General features: G+C 38.3%; 1 protein-coding gene across 3 annotated transcripts; it reads right to left on the bottom strand.

Annotated features, from left to right (window-relative positions):
• Nucleotides 1-265: 265 nt before the first annotated feature.
• SLC35D2 (solute carrier family 35 member D2) lies at nucleotides 266-22,626 on the bottom strand. Of its 3 annotated transcripts, none has more exons than XM_066181691.1 (12): nucleotides 22,478-22,626; nucleotides 19,710-19,743; nucleotides 18,053-18,139; nucleotides 15,257-15,324; nucleotides 12,801-12,872; nucleotides 10,728-10,796; nucleotides 9,578-9,680; nucleotides 8,095-8,187; nucleotides 5,669-5,736; nucleotides 4,837-4,915; nucleotides 2,987-3,069; nucleotides 266-2,387 (listed from the first exon to the last, which is right to left on the bottom strand). In XM_066181691.1, exons 1-12 carry the CDS (start codon nucleotides 22,618-22,620, stop codon nucleotides 2,285-2,287), a joined length of 1,002 nt encoding a protein of 333 aa, XP_066037788.1. In that variant the 5' UTR covers nucleotides 22,621-22,626; the 3' UTR covers nucleotides 266-2,284. The 3 variants fall into 3 exon arrangements, with proteins under 3 accessions (XP_066037788.1, XP_066037791.1, XP_066037790.1); XM_066181694.1 differs by lacking the exon at nucleotides 22,478-22,626 and adding an exon at nucleotides 19,823-19,894; XM_066181693.1 differs by lacking the exon at nucleotides 18,053-18,139.
• Nucleotides 22,627-22,934: the final 308 nt, after the last annotated feature.

The following is a 22,934-nucleotide window of genomic DNA, read 5'->3' as shown; positions in this document are numbered from 1 at the left end:
TCTCATAAAGACTTTGATTATCAGGTCTGTATTTCAGGTGAGAAATATAAGTCAGAAACACTTCAAAAACATTCTATGAACAAGAAATTGAATAAAATCACTTCCACTATGGTACAGAATAAACTAAAGAAACTACTTTAAGTACACTATAGCAGTTAATCATATAAAAAGCAAATAGTTGTGTTGTTCATGGGCTTGGGACAATTACATGTGTTCAACCACAAAAAACCCAAACAAACAAACAAAAAAAAACCCCAAACAAAACTCCTGTTAAAACTGTAATCTGTATCTTTTTATTTATAAAAGGTACAGCAAAATATTAATGAATTATATGCATATGGTAGGTGTTCCTTTGTAGGAACTACATCTTATTTAGTAGGTGCCTTCATATGTTCATCAGTATTGCAATCAAATGGCACTCATACTAATTTAATAATTAATGAAAACCTTCCAATACCTTGTCTCATGGCAGAGAGTCAAGGTTCAGAAATTGGAATTGTGGAGGTAGAGATGATCTGAAGAAAGAAGAATCTTATAAAAGAATACACTCAAAAATATTGAAGGTTTTTAAGCATAAAGGAAATCTTTAAAAAACAGAAGATCACTGAAAAATATTTGTTGCAATGCTTTTCCTCCAAAGGTCTTCAGCAGATAGAAAATGAAAGTCACATTCTTAGCCAGTTGTGAGAAAATGAATAGCTCAGATTTCTCTTCTCACTTTGACTGTGCCTTTAAATGCCACTTCTAGTATCTGCAGTCACTGCTCCTCTTGCCATTCAAATCCATGCAGGCAGTCATACCCTGAAGCTTCTGGTGTGAGTTACCAACATGTTTCTTAGATCTAATTCAGACTGGTTATTGATGTGCTACACACAGAGTAATGTTTTTCAGATTTTCTTAGCTGTATTTTAATTCAAGTGGGGATCAAACAAGTCATTAGACCACCTTGGTTCCATGTCAAAGTGTTTCAAAATCTCCTTTTCATTTGATTATTTTCAAAAAACTTGGCTCATGCTACAGGGAATTGAGAACTTCAACAAGATTAATTTCTCTGCTGTCTTCCAACACTTCAGTGCTCCTATTACAATTTCAAAGGTTAATACTTTATCCTCAGATATACAGGTAGACATTATCAAGTATTTTCAAAGAAGGAAATACAGATATGGGTGTCACTGAAATATAGTTATGGGTGTTATTGCCCCAGATGATAACTCAGAGCATCAGTCTGGGCCTCTTAACCACTGTACCAGTTGAGCCTACTGTAGTAATCCCCAGCCTCATTATGGTTAGAAATGGAAAGCATAAACCAGATAAGCTTTTACTGTATATATAAGACACAACAGGACACTAGCCATTTCTCCTTATTTAAACACAAGTCAGTTTTCCACATATTTGTTTCCCTTCCCTACTATGTTTGTACATAGCAGCACCTCTTCTCTGCAGTGAGGTTGTTACAGACAAAATGTGAGAGGAGGGGACAGTGACATAAAAAGAAAAATGTACCTTAATGAAAACAAACTTGGTACTGGCTCACAGACACACACACAAAAAATACTTAAATATTAAAAAATCCCCTGTCATTTATTTCCCTACTGTCCTTGATTTGCTGCAAAGTTATGAGGGTTCATTTATAACAACAGTGACAATTGCTGCAGAACACCATGGTGTGATTGAGGATGGTAATAACACAGAGAGAATGCCTACACAATGTAGACACATGGACATAGCCTGAATTTTTTAGTTGACACTTACACAGAGAACAATCAGGGGGCAAATACGCTGTTTGCCCCATATGCTCTGTATCACTTACCCAAGAGCAAATACATGCATGAAATTAATATGAAGCACTTGGATTTTTCATCTCCTCATTGATATCAAGGATTGCATATGGCATAAGGCAATGGTGAATCAAGCCTCATGATTTTTACAGGGAGTTTTGCCTCAAGAAGCTGCAGGCTGTCACTGAAATAGAGCTCAAAGATCTTGTTGAAATAGTACTCAAGTACAGGTAAATGCAGAAATTTACAACTTGAGATTTGCTCATAGCATTCCTTCCCATAAAATGGCTTGCAGAGAAAAAAAAAAAAAAAAGGTAAAATCAAACTAATTTATATGGAGAAAACGTGTTCAAGAATATTTCTGAACCTGTGAATTATGTGCGTATCTGCAACTGAGGTAGATTTTTTTTTACTGTTCCAAGTATGTTCCAGCATGTACTCATTTTATGTCTTGGCAATGCTAAACAAACTTGTATCTTCAGTCTCTTTCAAGGCAGGCACTTAGTCTAACTCTTTGACACTTGAAGTGCATTCTCTTCATCCCCAGGTTGTGCAGGCTTGCTGTTTCCTCTTAATGTTAAGAATGAGTATCTCAGTCCTCCTGCCATACTAAAGAAAAGAGAATGAACAGTGGTGTCAAAGATATGTGATGTTACAGATGTTATTTCATAGGTACGTACCTTTCTTTCTGAAGGGCTAAAGAACACCAGCTATCATAAATTAGGAGCTACGTAATCCATCTGAGAATCCATCCAAGTAGACAAAGATCAATTACCAGTTGCTACATAGATTCACACACACAAATGATCATCTCTAAGCACAGAAAGTAACAACTCATAAATTGGAACTTAAATTCAATGGACACAACTCATTCAGTCAGTGTTCTCACTTCCCACACCACACCTGGCTTTTACTTGGAAGCCTTGCAGCTCAGAACAGCGGCTCATAGCAAAAGAAAAAAGAACCAATTCAATTCCGCACAGTAAAAACTACAGGCATAATTCCACAATTAGGTCTTACCAGAGTAAGATTTAATATCTGAAAACAGACATGAAAAGACATAACTAACTGTAAAGTACTTTATATCTTCAGGCCAGTAGTTTCAAAACTGCATCACCCAAAAGAGTCCAATCAAACAAAACATAAAACTAGAGCTCAACAAGAAATTTTCAGCTTTAGTAAATAAAGGCTGTTCAAGTTTCACTTACCAAATATTTAGCCCTACAAAGTTTAACATGGAGAATATGTAATCTCCACCAATCAACATTCCAATGTAAGCAATGGATATGTTCTGCAAGGAAACAAAAGTCAGATTTATTTAAGTCAGATTTCCTCTCCATAAATAGAAGTAATATCAACTAACACACTTTTCTAAGGAAATATCTATACTGTGTTGCTGACTATAAAATCAGCCTTTAAATTCATCTCATGGGATGTCAGCCTTATGGATAATCTAGCAATGCAACGAATGAGAAAATCAGTATGTTTTCTGAATTTACACAGTGCACAGTGACTTTCTAGGAAAAAAAATAATTGATATTGGACAAAATGGAGCTAGAGCCACCTTCTGAAATGTATTTCTTTATAATTTTTGCAATTCAAATCCCATTTCTTAGAACTGAATTCTGGGTTCTCCAGCATAAAAAGTATGTCTTATAGTTACAGAAAGACTTTAACTTCATTAATAGGGTTATCTGCTTACTTTTCCAACTAAATGTGCACTGAAATCACTAGGTATAGTTTCAAGACAGGCAAAGTTTAAAGTTAAAGATTCTACCTCTCATGCACCTGCACCAAGTTTTGGAAAAATAGTTGCTTCAAAAGATGTAGAAGTGTGTGATCATTTTACCAACATTTTGTTGCTTTCAATTGTTTTATCCGATAGCCTGGACAATGACATCTGTCTCTACCAGTCTCTAACAGAGACTGCTGCATCGTAACCTGCTTCTCAACTTTAAAGGGGCTCAAAATGTGTCAAAGACTATTACAGCTTAGAAAATATAGACTGTCTTGCCCTGACTCAATGGTTTGATGCAGACATACAAAATTTAAAAGAATGCTTTCAGGGCCACAGAATGAAAACTACTAGATTAATCTTGCAGCTTTGAAAAAAGAAAAAGGATGTAGAAAGAGAAGCTCCACCCTTCTTTTGCAGATGTTGTTATGGTGAATGTATTATTTTCCTTAGTCATAGAAGGAAGCACTTTCAGTACTGTTATTCCTGCGTCTAAGCTAGTTTGAATTCTGAAAATGTTTTGCCCACAGCTGCATAAGTTTTATCTTTATTAAAGCTATTTCAGCTTTACAGTTCTGTGCTTCTCTCTAAACTGGACTACAAAAATATGCATGGGCAGTCAGGGATGTTCCTAGACATGCTGTTGTCATCAATGCAAAGCAAGATGCACAGTTTTAAATTAAAGTTGGTTAAAGAAAACAGACTGTAAGGACACTGGGCTCAGTCTTTAAGACATGCATGTTTTGGTGTTGATCAAATTGACCAGAATTTGTACAAACCAAAATTAAATAGTCTGTTCAGCTAGAACACAAGTTCTCACACAGAGGCTGAGGCACTTAACCCTAAAGCACCCTCTATCCTTCAGCCTAGGCATTATTCTGTGTCTGTGAAAGCCCTATGTATCAACTGCAAAGGAAATTAGTTTAGCCCAAGATAAAAGCAGGTTAGTCCCAATCACTTCACCTGGATTTGCATCAGGGTATCTTGACTAACACCCAATAACCTAATAAACAACAGAGGCAGAGGTTAGTGCCTGATGAAATGTGGCTAAATGTACATCCTTTAATTAAAATTGTTCCAGTTTCTCTCATAGGAGAAATAAAAATAGATCAATACTAACAATGCTTTCTGGAACATACTTGACTTTCAATGCAAGAGAAAAGGATCACTTTGTGGTGCGACCTTGTTTGGCACAAGCAGTGTCTCAGTATTAGCCTTCATTTTGAATTTCTGTCTTAAAGTGGAATCAAGATCACTGCTGAGCCAATGCTCTTTCCTATCTATCTGAGCATTTATACTTCCCTGTTCTGGTCCATAACTCACCTTGATGGCACCAACTACTGTTGTTGTGAGAGCAGAATTGTAATGACTGCACAGGACAGTAGAATACATCAAGAGAAACCTAAACAAAGGAGAAAATTTTATAAATTCCTCCCAGGGAGCTTAGAAGTTTAGCAATACTTCAAGATGTTCAACATGTTCTGGATCAGTATTTTTCTGGGATCTGTTTCACCTGTTTCAAACACTTAGGAAAGAATTTCTGCAAATCTCTATTTTAAATTCATGATGTGGACATACAGAATAATCAAAATGTATGTTAAAATATGCTACTTGAGCTCTAGCATAGTCATCCCTTTTCTCTTTATTATTTTTAAACAGTAAAAATACTGTTTATATGTCAGTATTTGAAGTTAGTTTGACCCCTTGATTATGACATGGAAGAGAAGAACAGGATGCAACTCATTCTTCCTTTGACTCTGCAGTTTCAACAGGAGCAAAGCATCATTTCATTACTTTTAAGTCTCCCTCTCACTTTCCCAGCTGTTTTAAAGAACAAACACACTGAAACAGTTCCTATACCCAAGGATTTACATGCTATTATTTTTGCTATTACATGCAAAAAAATTAGATGATCAGAAGAGACAGTAGAGAAAATATAAAGCTAAAGTCATGTTGTTAAGAATTGTACTGTGAGGTCAAAAATTCAGATAGCACTGAGCAGTTATTTACACCATTAGAAATAATTAAAAGTCAAGACATAACCCTTGGGAAAAAAACATTTTCTTTGAACTTTAACGTAACTTATTAATGAGTCTTACATTTGAGATTTGCAATTTGAAACTCTGTAATGAAAACAACCTGCTTGATTCCTTACCCCAACAAGCAGGAAAGAATAAATTGAAAGACAAATAAAAAGTTTGTCCAGTGCTGGAAATGTGTTGCCTATTAAAAAAAGAGAGAGAGAGAATGATGTGCTATATAATCAACATATATATACTTAATATGAAAATATGTAGATTCACAAAGTATGTTTAATTCATACCAAAATTATGAACCATTTATATTACTTCTGGAAACAGTTTAATGCATCTTACTTGAGAGACAACAGAATGGCAGCCCCCATAATACCTAGACACATACTTGTAACATGCAGAGCAGTGCAGATACCCAAGTGCACGCTGTAAGCAATGAACATAAACGCAATACAGAAAACTGTGTTTTGGTATTTACTGATATATACTAACACTGTGAATAATAATACACAATAAATAATGTTGATGTGAGACAGACAGAAACAGCAAATATATAAATAATTTCCTCTAACTCTCTTCCACACCACAGATTCATTCATGAGCAGCTTTCAAGGCCCAAGACTGAATTTTTAAGGATTCCTAAGGTCTCTCAAAAACAAAGATCAGTGAAAAGGCTCAATCACTTTGAAGTGTCCTCCCTAGTGAAGAGCAGCAAACAAACACACAGTGACACGCAGTCACCAAGAAATATGTCACAGATTCTTTTCCATCTCTAGTAACTCCTGGATATGTCTCATTTTAATCTGGTTTGTTTACATTTGCTGTGTAAACGCCAAATTCAGCCAAGGCTGAATCCCTGAGAAACAGAATAAAGGCTGTTAGTCCATGCTGAGCGGCAGCCAGCTGAGCCTCTGACATGTGAGGTAATAGGTAAAAAGGATCTTGATCAGCTCTGCCCTGCTAGAATTGTGCTGGTTGCAACAACAAGCTGTAGACTATAACAGAGAGCCATTCTGGGGCTTCTTCCCTCTTCTGTTGCATCATGCTTTCCTGCCCTCACAGTGAGCCAGCTGGTGAAGAAGAAATGAGTAACTCAGACATTCACTTACAAACTGCAATCTCTAAAAGATGACAGAACTAGCCAGGAGAGTAGAAATATTTCCCTATCACACAGACATGGATACTATGTTTGGACTTCAGAGGAAAAGATGTAGGCTGTGATGGGTCAAGGAATGAGCTCTGCCAGGGAAAAAACTGGTCTGAAAATCTGCTAACTACAAAGGTTATCTACAATCATTTGCTGATTTCTCATCAGTATTTTTCCATTTTCTCTGTTTTCTCTGTGATTTGATTTCTGTGTGTAACACTGACACTGTGTAACTCTCTGCAACATTTAATAGGACTTCTACTATTAAGTGACCAAACTAATGTGAGGCACAGAAAGCACAATGTATTTCTCCAATAGATATTTATTCTCTGCAGGCAATTGAGCATTAAGTTGTTTACAGCAAAGCAGCCAGTGGGCACAACACACTCCTTATTTTTCCCTGAAGAAAACCTGGCAACAAGTTAAACTTTTCTGACCATGTTTCCCAAAATATCTCCAACCCTGTATGCTGGAAAAGCAGTTGAAATCTTACAGCTATACAAACTTGGGCCCCTTTTCCAAGATAGGCAGCAGCTGCATTTTCCTAAACTGACAAAAGGTCATGCTGGACTGATGACACGAAGAAAATTCACATTCACAGTGGACCTAATTCCAGCACTTCCAGGGAATCATTCCAGGGAATCATAATTTTTCTGCTTAAAGCAGAACTCTAAGAACGCAATGAAAAAATCATGTGAGTTTAGGGCACAACAACATACAACAAAGAACATTGCAATGATTTATTACACCCTCCAAAGAATTTTCTGTAGCAAATGTAAAACATTTCTAGAAAGGAATATGAGTGACTAGACTCATTTTATTATTACAGAAAAGGCAATTCACCAAGTCTGCGAGGGACCAGGAAAACCTTCTGGTCTGATACTTTATGTATCAGGACATACTGCCTATGGATACCGCATTAGGATTACCTGGGGTTTTGCTGTCATTCTATGAGAATGCAAAATGTAGGTTACTGAACTAGACTGAGAATAAACAGAAATCTGCCCTGGACATCAGAATGAGAGAAGGACTGGAAATTGTCTGTATAGTCATAATCTTGTTTTAGAGCATGTGGCAAGTCACACAGTGCAGCTGGATTCTCAAATATTTGTTCTAGCTGGGAGTCCCCAAACATATGTTAGTTCAGAGACAAAGACTCAAATAAGGACTATCACACAAATTCAGCTTCACTTTAAGTGAATAATCACAACATCTCACCTGTAAAGGACAAGTCCAACTAACACTTTTCAAACACTAATCACTAACACAGAGGTAGGATTACATCTTCAAAAACAAAGACAAAGCCCCTTTGACACCCCAAATGAAATCTGAACAAAATAACATGATCAGTCTGAGATATGCAATAATCTACTGCAATATATATGCAATATTGCTACTTACCTGCTGAAAGTCTCCAGTAGAAAAACTAATAATAACTGTTGGAATCACCATGAAACAAGCATTATAAAAGAGGACACCGTATTTTCCCAACTCCTGTGAAAAATGAAACATCGTGTTTGGCATTAAAAGCCATTTGGGAGCAAAATATTACATATTACTCTGGTAATTCTTCTGACATTATTGTGAGTAAACAGAATAGAAAAAAAATATAGAGGACAGAAACCAAACCTCTATCCAAGCCTGCTCTTTGCTAAGTATGTTTCATGGCACTCATTTGAAGAGCAGCCTGCCCAGCATTTACATAAGTAATATGTATCAACATATCTAATATCAACATACCTAATTTCTTGTCACACCTGCCTTTTCTGCAGACTTGCTTTTAGATAACCAAAAAAACCTATAGTTACAGTGGTTATGACTCAGACTGGACAGTTCTCAGTTTATTTTACATAAACCTCACTTAAAGTGTGTTTCTAGTCAAAAAGTCATCATCCCTATATAAATATACACCAAATTTAGAGGTAAACTGTTTGCTTATGGTTTGCATTTATTTTTTTTTTTTTCAGTAACTACAAACTCTGCCTAAAAGACTTGGGAGAAAAGAAAATACACTGTTTGCTTACCAAAGCCTGGCCAGAGATAAAAATAACTTTTTTTTTCCAGGCTGTTCTGTACTAAGAATGCATATATCAACTGAAATGTGAAAGTGGATGAAGTTATTTATGAGTTCATAATGGTAAGTACATAAAAGTCACATAATAAGTAGATGTCCTGGGGTGACTTTATGATGCTGAATTGTATCCTCATTCATCTGTTTAGCCCAGAAATAAGTTTTGTGCCTTTAAAACTAGAGTGAAGGTAGGGAAAAGGAGAAGCAATGGAATGTCTGAGGTGGCTGTATTAAAAAAAATAAATTTAGGAGCTTCAGCTCTCTCTCTCTCTTGGTGTATGCTGTTTGCAGCACAGACAGTGGGAGAGACCTCTCCTTTGCTTTTACTTAGTTTTTAGCTAGCTAAGGCAGAAAAGTCCCTCAGACTGTGACTTTTCTTTTTCTTGGAACTGATCGGCCCTGCTCTGGACTGAAAACCCAGAAGAACACCGGGAGCTCGCACTTGTGGCCCACCAGGGCCTGGGACATGGTATTTTCCAGCGCAGGAGGGATTGATAAGAGACTCAGCGAGCCGAGCTACACCCCATGAAAGGACATTCTGAATTTGCCTTTTCTCCAGAACAGTTTTTATTGTTTAATATTATTCATTTTTTATGCTTGTGAATACTTTGCTTGTTAAATAAACAGATTTTTTTCTACTTTTCTCAAAGGAAGTTTACCTCCCAAACAGGAATGGGGAAAAGCTGCTTGAATTTGGTTTGTAGAGGGACCCCTTTGGAGGTTTCCTCCCTAAATTTGCCCTAAACCAGGGCTGTACCCCACTGTTGTCATACTGTCATAATGCTAAATTCAATCTAATCACCCCACAGTTACCTTTGGATCAATTTTCTGCTTTGTATAAACTCCATTTGCTGCTGTGAAGATATCGTTTAGCAACACAAAGATGTAGCCCTCCAGGTTGAAAGACAGATCAGACCTGGGAAAGAAAGAAATATGATATTATAAAAAAGTAAAAAATATGCAATGTATTGCATTACCTTGCTTACCAAGACGAATATTGTGAATGAGGATATGCAAGTCCCATGAACTCGCCAGTCACAGGCTTTGCTTCAAGTCTTCTTTGTAAGTCAAAGTACATTATGTTTCTCCAGTCACAGGACCACCACAAATGAGACATCAGAGAATTCCTAATACCCAATGTGAAAGTGGCAGGAAATGTCCAGTTTTCACTCAGAGAAAATTTCCACCTATTTCAACCCTAACAGTTAGTCCAAATAGAACTGAATATACTTACCCATTTCTTTTACTACAAAAAGTGACTAGGGAATAAAATCAGACTGTTTTTTACAGTCAGAGCAGACATTTTGTCATCCTTTCTGTTTTGACTAGTTACCTCATCAATTAAGGGTAATTCATCTGATAGGACATCATTCTATCTGGGTCACATCACATGGAAATTATTTACCTTAGTTCATAGCAAAGCCAGGAAAAAAACAAGTAAAACATTACCTTTCAAGTTAGGTAAAAGAATGTTCAAACAGAAAACAGAGAACAACAGCATATGGGTGCTTTGTGAAAATTATCTTACAATGGAACTTAGTTAAACAAAAAGGTCTTTTTATGATTAAAACATTATATAATTCATAACTCCATATTTGACTACCAAAACATCAGTCTTCCTATCCAAAACAAGAATATATTTTTCCAAGATTATTAAAATACACTGACACCATGAAATAAAAATAACATTCCTCATACAGTTTTAACTTCCTTCACTTATGATCCTGCAAACATGGAAAACCTAGATGTGGAAAAAGACACACCCAAAGACTGTCAGCAGGAATTAGGTTTTTTCTTTTGTATAACTGCACCTCCCAGTGATGTTACTAGAGAGATTTTCCAAATCAACTTTATCCAGAGTAACTGATCTCAGCTTAGGTTTACTTGGAACTAAACAAGAAAAAAGTCCTCCTGCTGTCCCTCCCCTCATAATATGGCCTCATATGAGAAATTAAAACCTTACCCAGTGGCTATGAAAGCCCCAAGAATGATGGCAAATACGCTGACTATAATATTCAGTGGGTACCGTTTCCTGTAGGCAAAAATTGAAACAGTTCACATTTTCATTATTTGAAGCAGAGATTAAATGGCTGTCCACCTGAAAAGTTTCAAAGCAATAAATAATCCCAGAAAATCTAACAGGAGGGCAAAGTCTTGACAACCTTACAGAAACAATGTGACTGTCCATGTGCCACGCTGTCAGACCTTGGCCCTGAGAAGGGAGATTAAAAAAGCACTGTGAGCACTCTCTTACTAGACAATTATAACAGTAAAGATTAAAGGTTCAAAGTAACAGCACTGAACCAAACAAATTTAATGTGCGTTGATATTCATAGTGGACATATCTCAGTGTCTTCCAGCAGTCCAATAAAGGAAAATCACTGTATGTCTCTCATGCAGTTTTTCACATCACCTTTGTTGAGGAAGATGCCATACAGCACACTGTCAGGATTATTTTTAATTAGATACTTATTTTGAACTCAAACAGACACTTTGTACTTAAAAGGGAAAACATAGAGCTTATGACATTCTTCACTGCTGCATCAGTGCTGCCACAGAGTAGTAAAAAGCATACTGTAAACCTATAAAAAAGCTTTTATATCTACAGTACTTTATTTGGAAATATCTTGAGTACTCATTTTTTGCACCATACTGCAATATGCCTTACAGATATTCCCCTATTCCTTATTCTGTCAAGATACACTGAGAGAGAAGATCCATCAAAACAAAATGTATAATGCTCTTGAAGAAATGCTTTTGGAGAAATCTATGTGTAAAGGAGCACATCTGTGGACCACTGATAAATGGTCCCAACAATAAAGCGCTGAGCAGATTCTAGATAAATTAGGCTTTGATCATAATGACTCTCAAGAGTGACAACCCAAACTGATTGTTTCAAAAATCCTGGCATAAGCCTGCACAGACTCTCTAGAGTCCTCTCACTTTCAGAGGAAACACACTGTGTCAGTCTGCACCAACACAGCATTCTCCACCCAGGCTTTCCTTTGGTTAGGATGTTACTTGCACTCATAGGCCACCTTGCTGCTCTCCAGCTGAGCACTTATGATAATCTCAATGACTCACTTTTTTTTCACTTGCTTGTGCAAGTCTTCAGGTCAACAGAACACAGCAAATTTTGCTTTCCCTGGGCAGAGTTAAAACTATAAAAGAATTCCAGAGTACCTCCAAATATGAGTCACACTGATCAATTAACTGCTGCTTCAGCCAAAAGGAGATGACAGTTTACTTCAGGGATTTTTGTTTTTTTAGCTTTAGCTTTTAGCATCACTCTCATGTTTCCCAGGTTCAGCTTCAGCAAGCTGGTTTTCTCCTTCTGAGTTCATCTTTTGAGTCCAGCACCAGCCATGTGGACAGAACTGTGAAGTTCCAAACCAAGTATGATGTATTTATACTCCTGTTCTTCCAACTCAGTACTACTCAGTACTACTGAAATTAGAGATCCTGAACAGCTAGCACATCCTTCCTAATTTCATGAAAATTTCATCCTTCCTAATCTCATGAAAAATAACATAGATGTCTGTAAGTAAGGAATTCTCTGATCTAACAACTGGTAGATACCATTTTGATTCATTAAATGTTTTCAGACTTGACCCAGACAGTTACTCTGCATAAGCAGACTGCCATGCTATCAGCATTCTTTGGAGATGTAAGAATCTGTCTGTTTGAAGCAGTTCACAGTTTAGGAGTCTCCAAGATAAGACACAAACACAACCACTGAAAGTGTCTGAGTGTCTGGTGACCTGAAACCCACATCACAGTTTGGAGAATGAGATAAAAATGAAGGCAAGTTAATTTTTTCCCCTCTCCTTCCTAAAATGTATATATCTGTGCCTTCAAAAAAGCTACATAAATCACTTTCTTTGCTTTTCTCTATTTGTACATGAAAAACACTCATTCAGGATTCTGATGAGATGACACAAGTAATCCATTTGATATGATCTAAAATAAAGGTATCTTAAATGAAAAACAAAACAAAAACACAACCCCAAAAACAAACAAACAAAAAAAGGATCACCCAAGTATGATGATTTCCAGCAGTAAAGTAAGTGGAATGGTAAACTTCCTGAGCACTGTAAACATCGGCAAACTGTCAAAAAAACAAAATAAAAATCCAAGTATAGTATCGGATTAACAGCATTCTTATATTCTAAGTTTTATTTTACTAACTCAGAGGATGGAATAATTAGTCCAGCAATAAGAAACCAAAATAAATACCAAATCATTTAGTACATATATAAAAATGTCAGTCTGACATTAGATGCACATTAGAAAACCAAATCATTGACGGATAGAAGCTTTGCCAATTTGTAAATCAGTGCAACTGGCTATGTTCTGAAGGATACTCTGCATTACTGAAATGGAATACAGTAGGTATTTTCTACCTAGCATAATCCTTAAGAAATAATTATTTCTGAAAAATTCACTGGCAGAGTTAAATAAAAATTATTTCTATTGTAAACTTAAGAGGAGAGAGAATAAACCTGTCTCTGAAAACATGTAACAGAAATAAAATACAACAAGAACATGCTTAGTAAACAAGCTGTACTTTGAAAAAAGTAAAATAAATCCATGACCAAAAAATTAGAGGAACTATAAGAAACATGAAAGGTAGGACTAGCTGCAACTACCAAACAAACTGCTACTTTTAGCACCATATTGTTGATCTTCCTAAAGTAATGCAGTTGGAAACCTCTCTAGGTGAGAAAACACTTGCATCTGACACTTCGTAAATGTGACAGCATGACCATATGGGCCAATTAATCTCCTGCTTAAGATAATTATTAACAACTGCATTAATAAATGATACAATTCCTAACATAATGTTTAATAACTTTACAACAGACATTTTGGATTTATGCATAGGATCATCTTCGCCTTCCAGACAAACCAAACAAGGTGGAGAATTTAATGATGTAAACAAGTGTCATATATTGTAACAAAATGCAATGTAACAAAATGTTAATGGTAGAAACACTTCAGGCATTTAAAAGTTTCTGTTATACAAATTAGTTACAACTAGTAAATTTAAAAGAGGTATACCAGCCAGAGGAGACAGAGAAGGTGCATTTATATACCCTACTAAACATTTAAATTTCCAGTCAGATAGAAGGGAAAGAAAAAGCCAACTTTTGCAGTTTTGAAACTACTTTAATATTCACAGTGGCTGAAGTGCTACTAGGCACAGTACTGCCTAAGTCTTTATGTCTCTTTCAGCGGAACAACTTGTAAACACATTCAACAAAGACTTGCAGAATCAGGCATCTAGTGTTCCTAGCTAGAGAACATTAATTTTATAGATAAAAAGAAATAGAAACAAATTAAAAGTAATACACTGGGGGTCCGAATCACTCTCTGCAACTCCCTGAAAGAAGGGTGTAATCAAGTGACGGCAGATCTCTTCTACTGTGCCTGCAGTGAGAACACCAGAACAAATGGCCTTCAGCTGAGACGGGAGATTCAGACTAGCTATTAGAAAAAAATTGTCACTATTAGGGTGATCAGGCATTAGAGTGGGTTGTCCAGGGAGGTGGTGCAGTCACCGTCCCTGGGGGTGTTTGGATCTGGCACTGGGTGATAAGGTTACTGGTCCAACATTTCAGTGGTAGTGCTGGGTTGACAGTTGGACTGGATGATCTTAAAGGTCTTTTCCAGCCCTGACGATTGTATGATTCTGTGGCTCTATTTTCTTTCCTAGCATCTGTCTCATAGTTATGAAATGCACACAAACCTGCAAATTTTGTTTTGATTCAGCTTAGTACCAAACCCTCAGGAGCCTGCAATGACATAAAAACCCACCACAATAGTAGATAGTGCTGTATCCTCCAGTCCTGGTGCCATCATGCTTCTGTGCTCATCTTCCACAGAAAATATGGTCATTCATTCTATTACAGCACATGTCTACATTACTTACCCCTTTTTAGCACTAGCATGGAAGCAACTCTCATGGGTCTACACTTACAGGCACATGGGAGTTAAGGCACCCTTCAGCAGTGCTCCCTGACAACCTGCTTTTGGCACTCAGCAGGGCTAGGCCACCACCACCACCCCACTATGCAGCAGTTTTTCATCTCTGGGTGGTTCCTAAATATCTGCCATGACAGCATGGTACAAATATTTTCCTTATGCTTCCTTCTTCAGAAACACCTTACAGTTTTCTGGTTAAGACACCCAGGAAAAGCTGGATGCTTGTGTGTGAGGTGAAAATGTAAGCACTTTCATGGTCATGTAGGTGTGATTTTGTGTCGGTACAGGCCTGGTTAAGTTCCCCTTAAAGGAAGCAGACAACTTGTAAACTGATCAAATGTTTGGGTAAAAATTTCATAACAATACCAGGGGTTTAGACAGATGGGCAGGCAGATACCACATGGATTTAAGACTCTTGACAATGCTCTTCTTTAATGTTTCTTTTTTACCCCACAAGAGAAAAGGGTAAAATCCAAACAGTCTACTTATAACTTCTACTTACTGTACCTGAGCTTGCTGGTACTTGATAATCCACTTAAGTGGTTTCCAACATAAATCAGAGGCAGAGGAAACAACTGCGATAAAATTAAAAACACAACTCAGATTATTTTGTTTAGAAGTACTGTTGAGAAACTTCACTTGATAGAATTTGATACCTGTCATTTCAGATGCTCTTTTATCAAGAAAGAGAGCTTTTTAACAGGAAAAAAATGTAACTACGCTGCAAACTCATCTGCAGCTTCCATTTATGTGACTGGTCTTAACCACAGCTTCACTGATGTCATTAAAAGAGTTGCAATCTACCACTAATGAGACTTAGAATCCATTTGGAGTAAATGCTAATCACTTTTATTCTAGTTACTATAATCCTCAGATTATACCCATTTTAACATTTAATTTTAGATATAGAAGTCATATTAACAACAGTAGCTAAATAAGCAAGTGAAGAAGTGGAATAAAAAAGTTAATAAACTGTAAGTATGCTGTGCTTCTCCATGTACTCCACATATATTAGTACAGCCAGAAGTTGTAATATTTTAGATCTACCCAGAAAATTAGACTATGTGAGATACTAGAAAGGAAAAGTAAGTCATTATGAGTAAATTAAAATTTGCTTCTAGCAAAGAGACTGACTTGCACAGAAACATTTGGTCCATAGCACAATATAGAAAAACAATAATGGAGCTTCAGAGCCTTAAGAAAATATAGAAGAAGACATGGCTCCTTAAAATAATCAGCTGCAATTCAAAGCCATTAATTTTCCTGTTACAGAAAAAAATTACAGTATCACAGAATGGGTAAGGTTGGAATTGGCAGAAGATTTAAACCAACCAAAGTAATCAATGGGGACAAAGGCAGTGTCTACATTTGGTCTCATTCACTATCGATCAAGAGGGGCTGAAATGGCAGAAAGACATAACAGATCCTCTATCCTAATGTAGAATAGTTGCTCTTGTTTCTACATAGGGACACTTTAAAGGACACTAAAGTCAAATGCTATGCATTCTTAAAACTTTGTCTGCTGGAAAAGCATACAGAGTGGGGTGTATTTTATCTATGTTAAAAACTCTGCTTTTCTTTCACAGCAAGAGAGAAAAAAATGGGAAGTAAAAGTTAATTGTTAGTCAACTGAAGTCAACTTTTAAGTAAAAGTCATAGTAAAAGTAAACAGGAGGATAAAGCAAGCAGGAGTATGATAAACAATAAATATTCAGCATGTTGACATATGTTTGCAAAAATTTTGTAATGCACTATCTCATCTGCCGACTTCTATTTAGAACATTTTGGTTCATTTAATTTATAGCCTGAAAACAGAGCAAACATTATATTGTCTTTCCTCTGAAATTCATTCCATTGTAAAGACAAAATTACAACATCCAGCACAACAGCAGAGATCAGTGAATCATTTACTTAAAAAACTTCATCACTAAAGTAAGCATTTCACTGCTTTAAAACTAGCTGAATGCACTGAAGACATAAACCAGTTGAAGAGAGAAAAGTAATGAGTATCTTAATGTCAGTGCAAAAGTTGACAAAAGGATAAGGAGTTGGCCTAAGGGTTCCTTAAAAAGTAGAGAAATCAACAATGAGCAGCCAGCTGATTCACTGTGATAAGTCAAATCCAGCACAACAATCAACACGCGAAACCTGGAAGCTAAAGTACTGACTGCTCCCAGCCTATCCAGCAAAGTCTTCTTAACAACAGATGTTATTAGAATACAGAAAATGCATATTGTATTTTTAATGCCTTTGTTCATAAGTTAAAGTGAAGACAACAGCAGAGAGGGACCACTGGAAAACCTTCTGTCTTATTCTGGATAAAGAAGGATTGTCCATTTTATGAATGATACCACAGATTTTCCTCCAAGACTTGTACATGTAGCAATGCCAATTATTTCAACATGCATTAAGAATAAAAACATATCTGTGAGACATTCATTGTAAACCTCATACTGATAGTAAGACAAGATTCTGCAGTAAAGACGTGGGCCTCAAAAGCTATACTGTATGAACCCTGCAGCAGGGCTGGTTACACTCCCTGTGTCCTGGAGCAAACACAAATGATACCCTGCAACAAGACATAAACACATCAGGCTAATGCATCAAAGAAACATCCCAGCAACATTGCATAGATGCAAAAATCTTCAAGGATCATTGCTGTAGTCATTGCACATCCTAGTTCCCAAAATGAGGTAAGAGGAGGTCCTCTCACATTTATTCTGTTCCTCTTTAGATCATACACATTTAAGGTCTGTATGATGCAGCTAGTTGCCACCTACAGCATTTTCAGTGGGCATTATTTTAGCCCCTCCTATGGAACATAATCTTATACTGGGAGTCAGCTGTTGTTCTGGTTTCTCATCTAACACATTCTTTTTCTATTATTTTATCACATGGTCCATTCATATTTCCAAGCAGCCTTTCTCTCTTCATGCTGTGTTCAAAAGTCTATCACAAACACATATCTTCAAATGATCCCAGAGCGAGATATAGCCAGAAAAACCTTTCAGGAATATGAAAGAGTTCATCCAGCTGTATAAAGGTAAAGCACCCTTCCCATGTGCTGCATAACAAAATGACACCAGATTTCTCTGCAAACAGTTTATCTCTATAGTCCAAACTGGAATATTGCAGAGAAATTAAAATTATCAAATCCATTTTTAAATGCAATGATACAAATAATACCATTTGAAAAAGAAAAGCAGATGTTTTTCTTGTTTCTGTAAGAAAGAATGCTACTATAAGAAGTAAATCTAAGAAGCAACTCTTTCGTATTAATACCAGGACATATGTGATCCTTACCTTCACAGGTATACTTTTGTCAAAATCAGGGAAGTGAACAATCTTATTTAGTTTTGACACATACAAGATAAGTATAGTGGCTGCCATCTAAACAAACAGAAAAAATGAGAAGTCATGTAAGAGCAAAATTATAATGTATGAATGAAAAAACTGCTTCAAGGACAAAATCTTTACACAAATTTGACAAATGCTAGGTTTTATGTATTTCTCTAAAAGAACAGTACAGAATGCAATTAACAAATTGAAATAATTTTGCTCTTATCAATTTTTCCAGTTATGTATTTAAAATTAAAATACACACATATACTTTACTATCCTAAAGAAAATTAGTGGTGCTCTGAGAAACAATGCCTGCTGAGAAGGAGTTGAGAAAACAAAATAGGACACAAGCCCAGACAAACCAAGAAATTTTTACTCAGAGAATTGTTTAGTCTGCAGAACCATTCCCAAAACTTTTTTTGGTAATGCAGGATGGAGGTTGGGCATTGATCAGTCTACTGACAACCTGAGGAAGAAATAGTAAAGATGCCGACAGAATGAAGAAAAGTATCTGAGTAATCACACATCATAAGTGTAAATACTGTCCCCAGGGAGTCAAAACAAAGGGTCAAATTTTCCTAATACAAAAATACAGTAATCGACTATCTGGAGGATGTGGTGGAGTCATGCTCTGCAGACTAAAGCATTATACCATATCATATGTTCTTTATATGGTGTTCAGGAAAATCTTGGAAGGATCAATCAGCAAAAAATTGGAAATGCCATTAAGTCTTAGATCCGGCAAAGAAAAGAGCTGCATCAAGAAATGCATTATTGCCACATTTTCTTTCACTGAAACATGATCTGTGGTCCCTTGAGCAGTCTGGATGTGTAAAACTATCACATCACAAAGTCTTGTAGAGATATTTTACTCTCTCTAGCACCTAACAACAGAGATTTCAGGCTTGTGGTACCCTGTTTTCAAGTCTTCCTCACTAGCCCCTGCTGTGCAGCCTTGGCAGAAAGCAAATTCTCTATAAAATGTGTTTGCCTAAACACCATTTGCTTCAAGGCTCAATCTTTATCATCCCTCTGCAGTGACACATTCTTCTTTATGGACCCAGTCCACAAGCATTTGAACTTTGGTTTTACTACAACAAAATCTCCTAACAACAAAAATAATAAAAAACATTTCTGCTGCAATACTGCGACATATCCATGGGCAAATAAAGCAAGAAAGAATCAAAATTTTGCACTGGTCCTACTGGAAAACTCCTGGGAAGTGGGGAGAAATTTAAGAAATACATGGTTTGGCTACAAACAGGGCAATATCTCTGCATGTAGTCCACAAAGGCTCAAGGACCCTCACAGAATGTACGTACTTGCTAGAATAAAGCTGGATGGTTTTAAAGGCCAGATTCATTAATTATTGAACTTTACAAGGAGAAATAAATAGCATTTCAGTCTTTTACATGACTCTCTCCAGGTAAAAATTTTGACTCAAGCTCAAAGTTGCCTGTTTTCGATGAGACAAATTACAGTTCCTTATAGTGCATCTAATCCAGAAGAAAAGCAGTTCGCTATAACTGTGATTTTGTCCCCCAAAATCTAACTCTATTATCATTAGTTTAACTTACAAAAAAAAAATGCTTTTAATATGTTTTACTTGTGAACATACCTGTCCAATTCCAAGAAACATTGGTGATGGGAAGCTGAAAAGCATGAACAGGTATTTAGCACAGAGGAATGGAAAGAAATAATTAAGAAAAACAAAATGCTAAAGTTTAATACCAAAGTCAACAATTAAACACGAGGATGACTGGCCTGTGGCTCAGGACTATAGTCATTGTAGTAGTAATATTTTATTTCTGCAGCCCAAATAATACAGCTCATGCACAGTTGATACATTCTGAACTGCTAGTTGTTTGGGGAGTACTCATAATTGAAGGTAACACACTTAGAGAGCTCTTAATGTGTCATTTCCTGAGTAGCTTCACATATACATTTTGAATCCTGAGATGGGATAGTAATTTAAACCTCTTGTGCTTGCCCTAGCATGGAAGCTTATCTCTGCAGTTCAAACATACCAGCAATATGTTTTTGCCAAAATCAAGTTCTTAGGTAAATGTTGCAGAAGTATCTATTGTCCACTAAACCAGCTACATTCGTACTATAACCCTTTGGTTGGCTTTCACTGAAAGCATGGATAGAATCACAGAATGGTTTAGGTTGGAAGGGACCTTAAAGATCATCTAGTTCCAAACATTCTGCCATGGGCAGGGACACCTTCCACTACCCCAGGTTGCTCAAGGCCCCATCCAGACTGGTCTTGAGCACCTCTAGGGATGGGAAGTACACAACCTGTCTGAACAACTTACTCCAGTGCCTCACCGCTCTCACGGTAAAGAATTTCTTCCTAGTATCAATCTAGACCTGCCCTCTTTCAGCTTAAGGCCATTTCCCTTTGTCCTATCACTACAAGACCTCCTGAAACTTCTCGAGCTCTTCCCTTTAGGTAATGGAAAGCCACATTAAGGTCTTCCTAGAATCTTCTGCAGGCTGAAAACCCTATCTCTCTCAGCCTGTCTTCACAGGAAAGGTGCTGCTGTCCTGTGACCACTGCTACTGTGATTGATGGCCTCCTCTGGACTACTTCGAACAGGTCCATGTCCTCCTTGTGTTGAGGAGCCCAAGATCTGGATGCATTATTACAGGTGGGATCTCACCTGTAATAATGGGAGGGGCACAGAATCCCCTCCCTTGACCTGCTGGCCACACCTCTTCTGATTCAGCCCAGGTGTTGGGTTTCTGAGCTGCAAGCACACAGTGCTGGTTCATATTCAGCTTTTTGTCCACAAACATCCCCAAGTCTTTCTCCCCAGGGCTAGTCTCAACCCACTGTATTTGTGCCTGGGATTGCCTCAATCCAGGTGCAGGACCTCGTATTTAGCCTTGTTGAACTTCATGACATTTGCAGAAACTGCTGTACTCCTACTTGGTGTGGTGTGAAATGTACATCTCAAATTAACACAACTGGGATGGGAACAAAGCATCAACAAAAGAAACAAACATGCTGAATCACAGCAGGAAGGCCATAAGAGCATAACAGTCCTAACACAGTTAGGAGCAACAGGTAGCAAAAGAGATTCGGGGAAACAGAAGTATTGGGGGCAGGAAAAATATAAGAAACAACAGGACTTCAAGTTACAATCATGTGACACATAAACTGCCTTTTCTTTAGTATTTACAGCTACTCCTTATAAAGATAGAGAGTTCGCCTATCTGTACTACACCGATTTCTCCAGACATTTATGATTTGCAAAGGCCTAAATATTTCCAGCAATGCTGTAAGGTCTTATACAAAACTTAGGCTTACTGATAGACATACTGTACTTGATTATCTCACACAGGTGTGCTAGATGTATGCCAGGGACTTGCAGGGAGCTGCAGTCTGTGGGATAAAAACCACTATAAAAAATTCTCAACTTGCACCATGTACAATTTATGAGATATTAAATACAGCTGCTTTATGTTCAAATAGCACTGAATGTTAGAAAATGACAGCAAGTTTGACTTTTAAACTTCCTTTTCATGTTAGTTTTTCTTATTTTGATTCAAGATGAGCTAAACCACAGCAAAAACAGAGCAAAGATTTTAAACATGTTAATGGTGAGAAAAATGGCAGTCACAGGACAATCATAGAATCATAGAATATCCTGAGTCAGAAGGGACCTACAAGGATGATTGAAGTCCAACAAGTGGAAATCTAGATGGGAAAAGTATGACTTGGAGATGAATGCTCAAGTTCCTCTATTCCCCACAGCTGCAGGACTAAGAGTAAAATGCAAAGTGTAAGATGCATTTGATTTTTACTGCAGTTTAACTTAACTGCAGTTAATGCTGTTTCTTTACACAATGGTAGAAGATGCTAATTATCACCGTGATTCCATATGGGAATTAGCACCATCAAGTCAAGGATGGAATCTTTCAGTGTTATTATCATTAAGCCATTTTACGAGTTTCGCTTTTCGTTTCTGGCTACCTCAGGAAAGAAAGATGTTGGAAGGAAGGTACTGTTCGGCAGGAACAGTTAGGGGTTGTGCTGTTTCCCTCACAGGTGTCTGAGGTGGTGCCATCCCCTGGGAATAGCGAGTAGACCCCGAGGAAGAGACGGGCGTTGTCGGGACTGTGCCTGACGTCGGGCGGTGCTGCAGAACTGGTACATATTGGGCACAAGTGGGGTCTGAAACTGTAGAAACCCGCCCGGCTCCCACCAGCTGGCTGTCCGGGATCCAAGCTGCACGGACGACCGTGAGTCACGCCAAGGGGAAGGCGAACTGGAGCGGGAAGGCTTCTCCGCCGGGCAGGGACAGCCTGGCATCGCCCGGCGCCGGCCGTACCAGCACCCACAGGTGGGAGGGCCTCCCGCTCTGCCCCGGCGCTCACCTGTAGGCGCTGAGGAGCGCCTTGTTGACCAGCACGGTGAGGAAGGAGCACGTCCCGTAGAAGAGCGCCGAGAGCACCCTGGGAAGTGCCGGGGACGCGGCGGCGGCGTCCGCCTCCTCCCCCGCGGCCTGCCCAGCGCTCATGGCGGCGAGGAGCGGCGGCGAGCAGGGCCGCACGGCGGGCGGCACCAGGGCGGCCGTGGGGCCGCCGCTCCTCCTCCTCCTTTTCCCCGGCCCGTCCCCGAGCGGCAGCGGCACCGGGCCCCGGGCGCGGCGGCCTCGCGGGCGTGTTCGGGGCGGCGCCGCGCCTCGCCTGCGGGGGGTGCTGCCGCCGCCAGGGCCGGGGCGCCCCGGCAGCGCGGCCTGCGGGGCTCGGCGGCGGCGCCGGCACCGCGCGGGTCCTCCGGCGTCCCGGGGCGCCGCCAGCAGCTCGGCCCCCGCCGGCGTCCGGCCGGTGC

This window comes from Chamaea fasciata, unplaced genomic scaffold, assembly GCF_029207755.1.
Source record: "Chamaea fasciata isolate MVZ Bird 193981 ecotype frontalis unplaced genomic scaffold, bChaFas1.0.hap1 SCAF_4, whole genome shotgun sequence".
NCBI lineage: Eukaryota > Metazoa > Chordata > Aves > Passeriformes > Sylviidae > Chamaea > Chamaea fasciata.
This window is presented reverse-complemented; position numbering and strand designations above follow the sequence as displayed.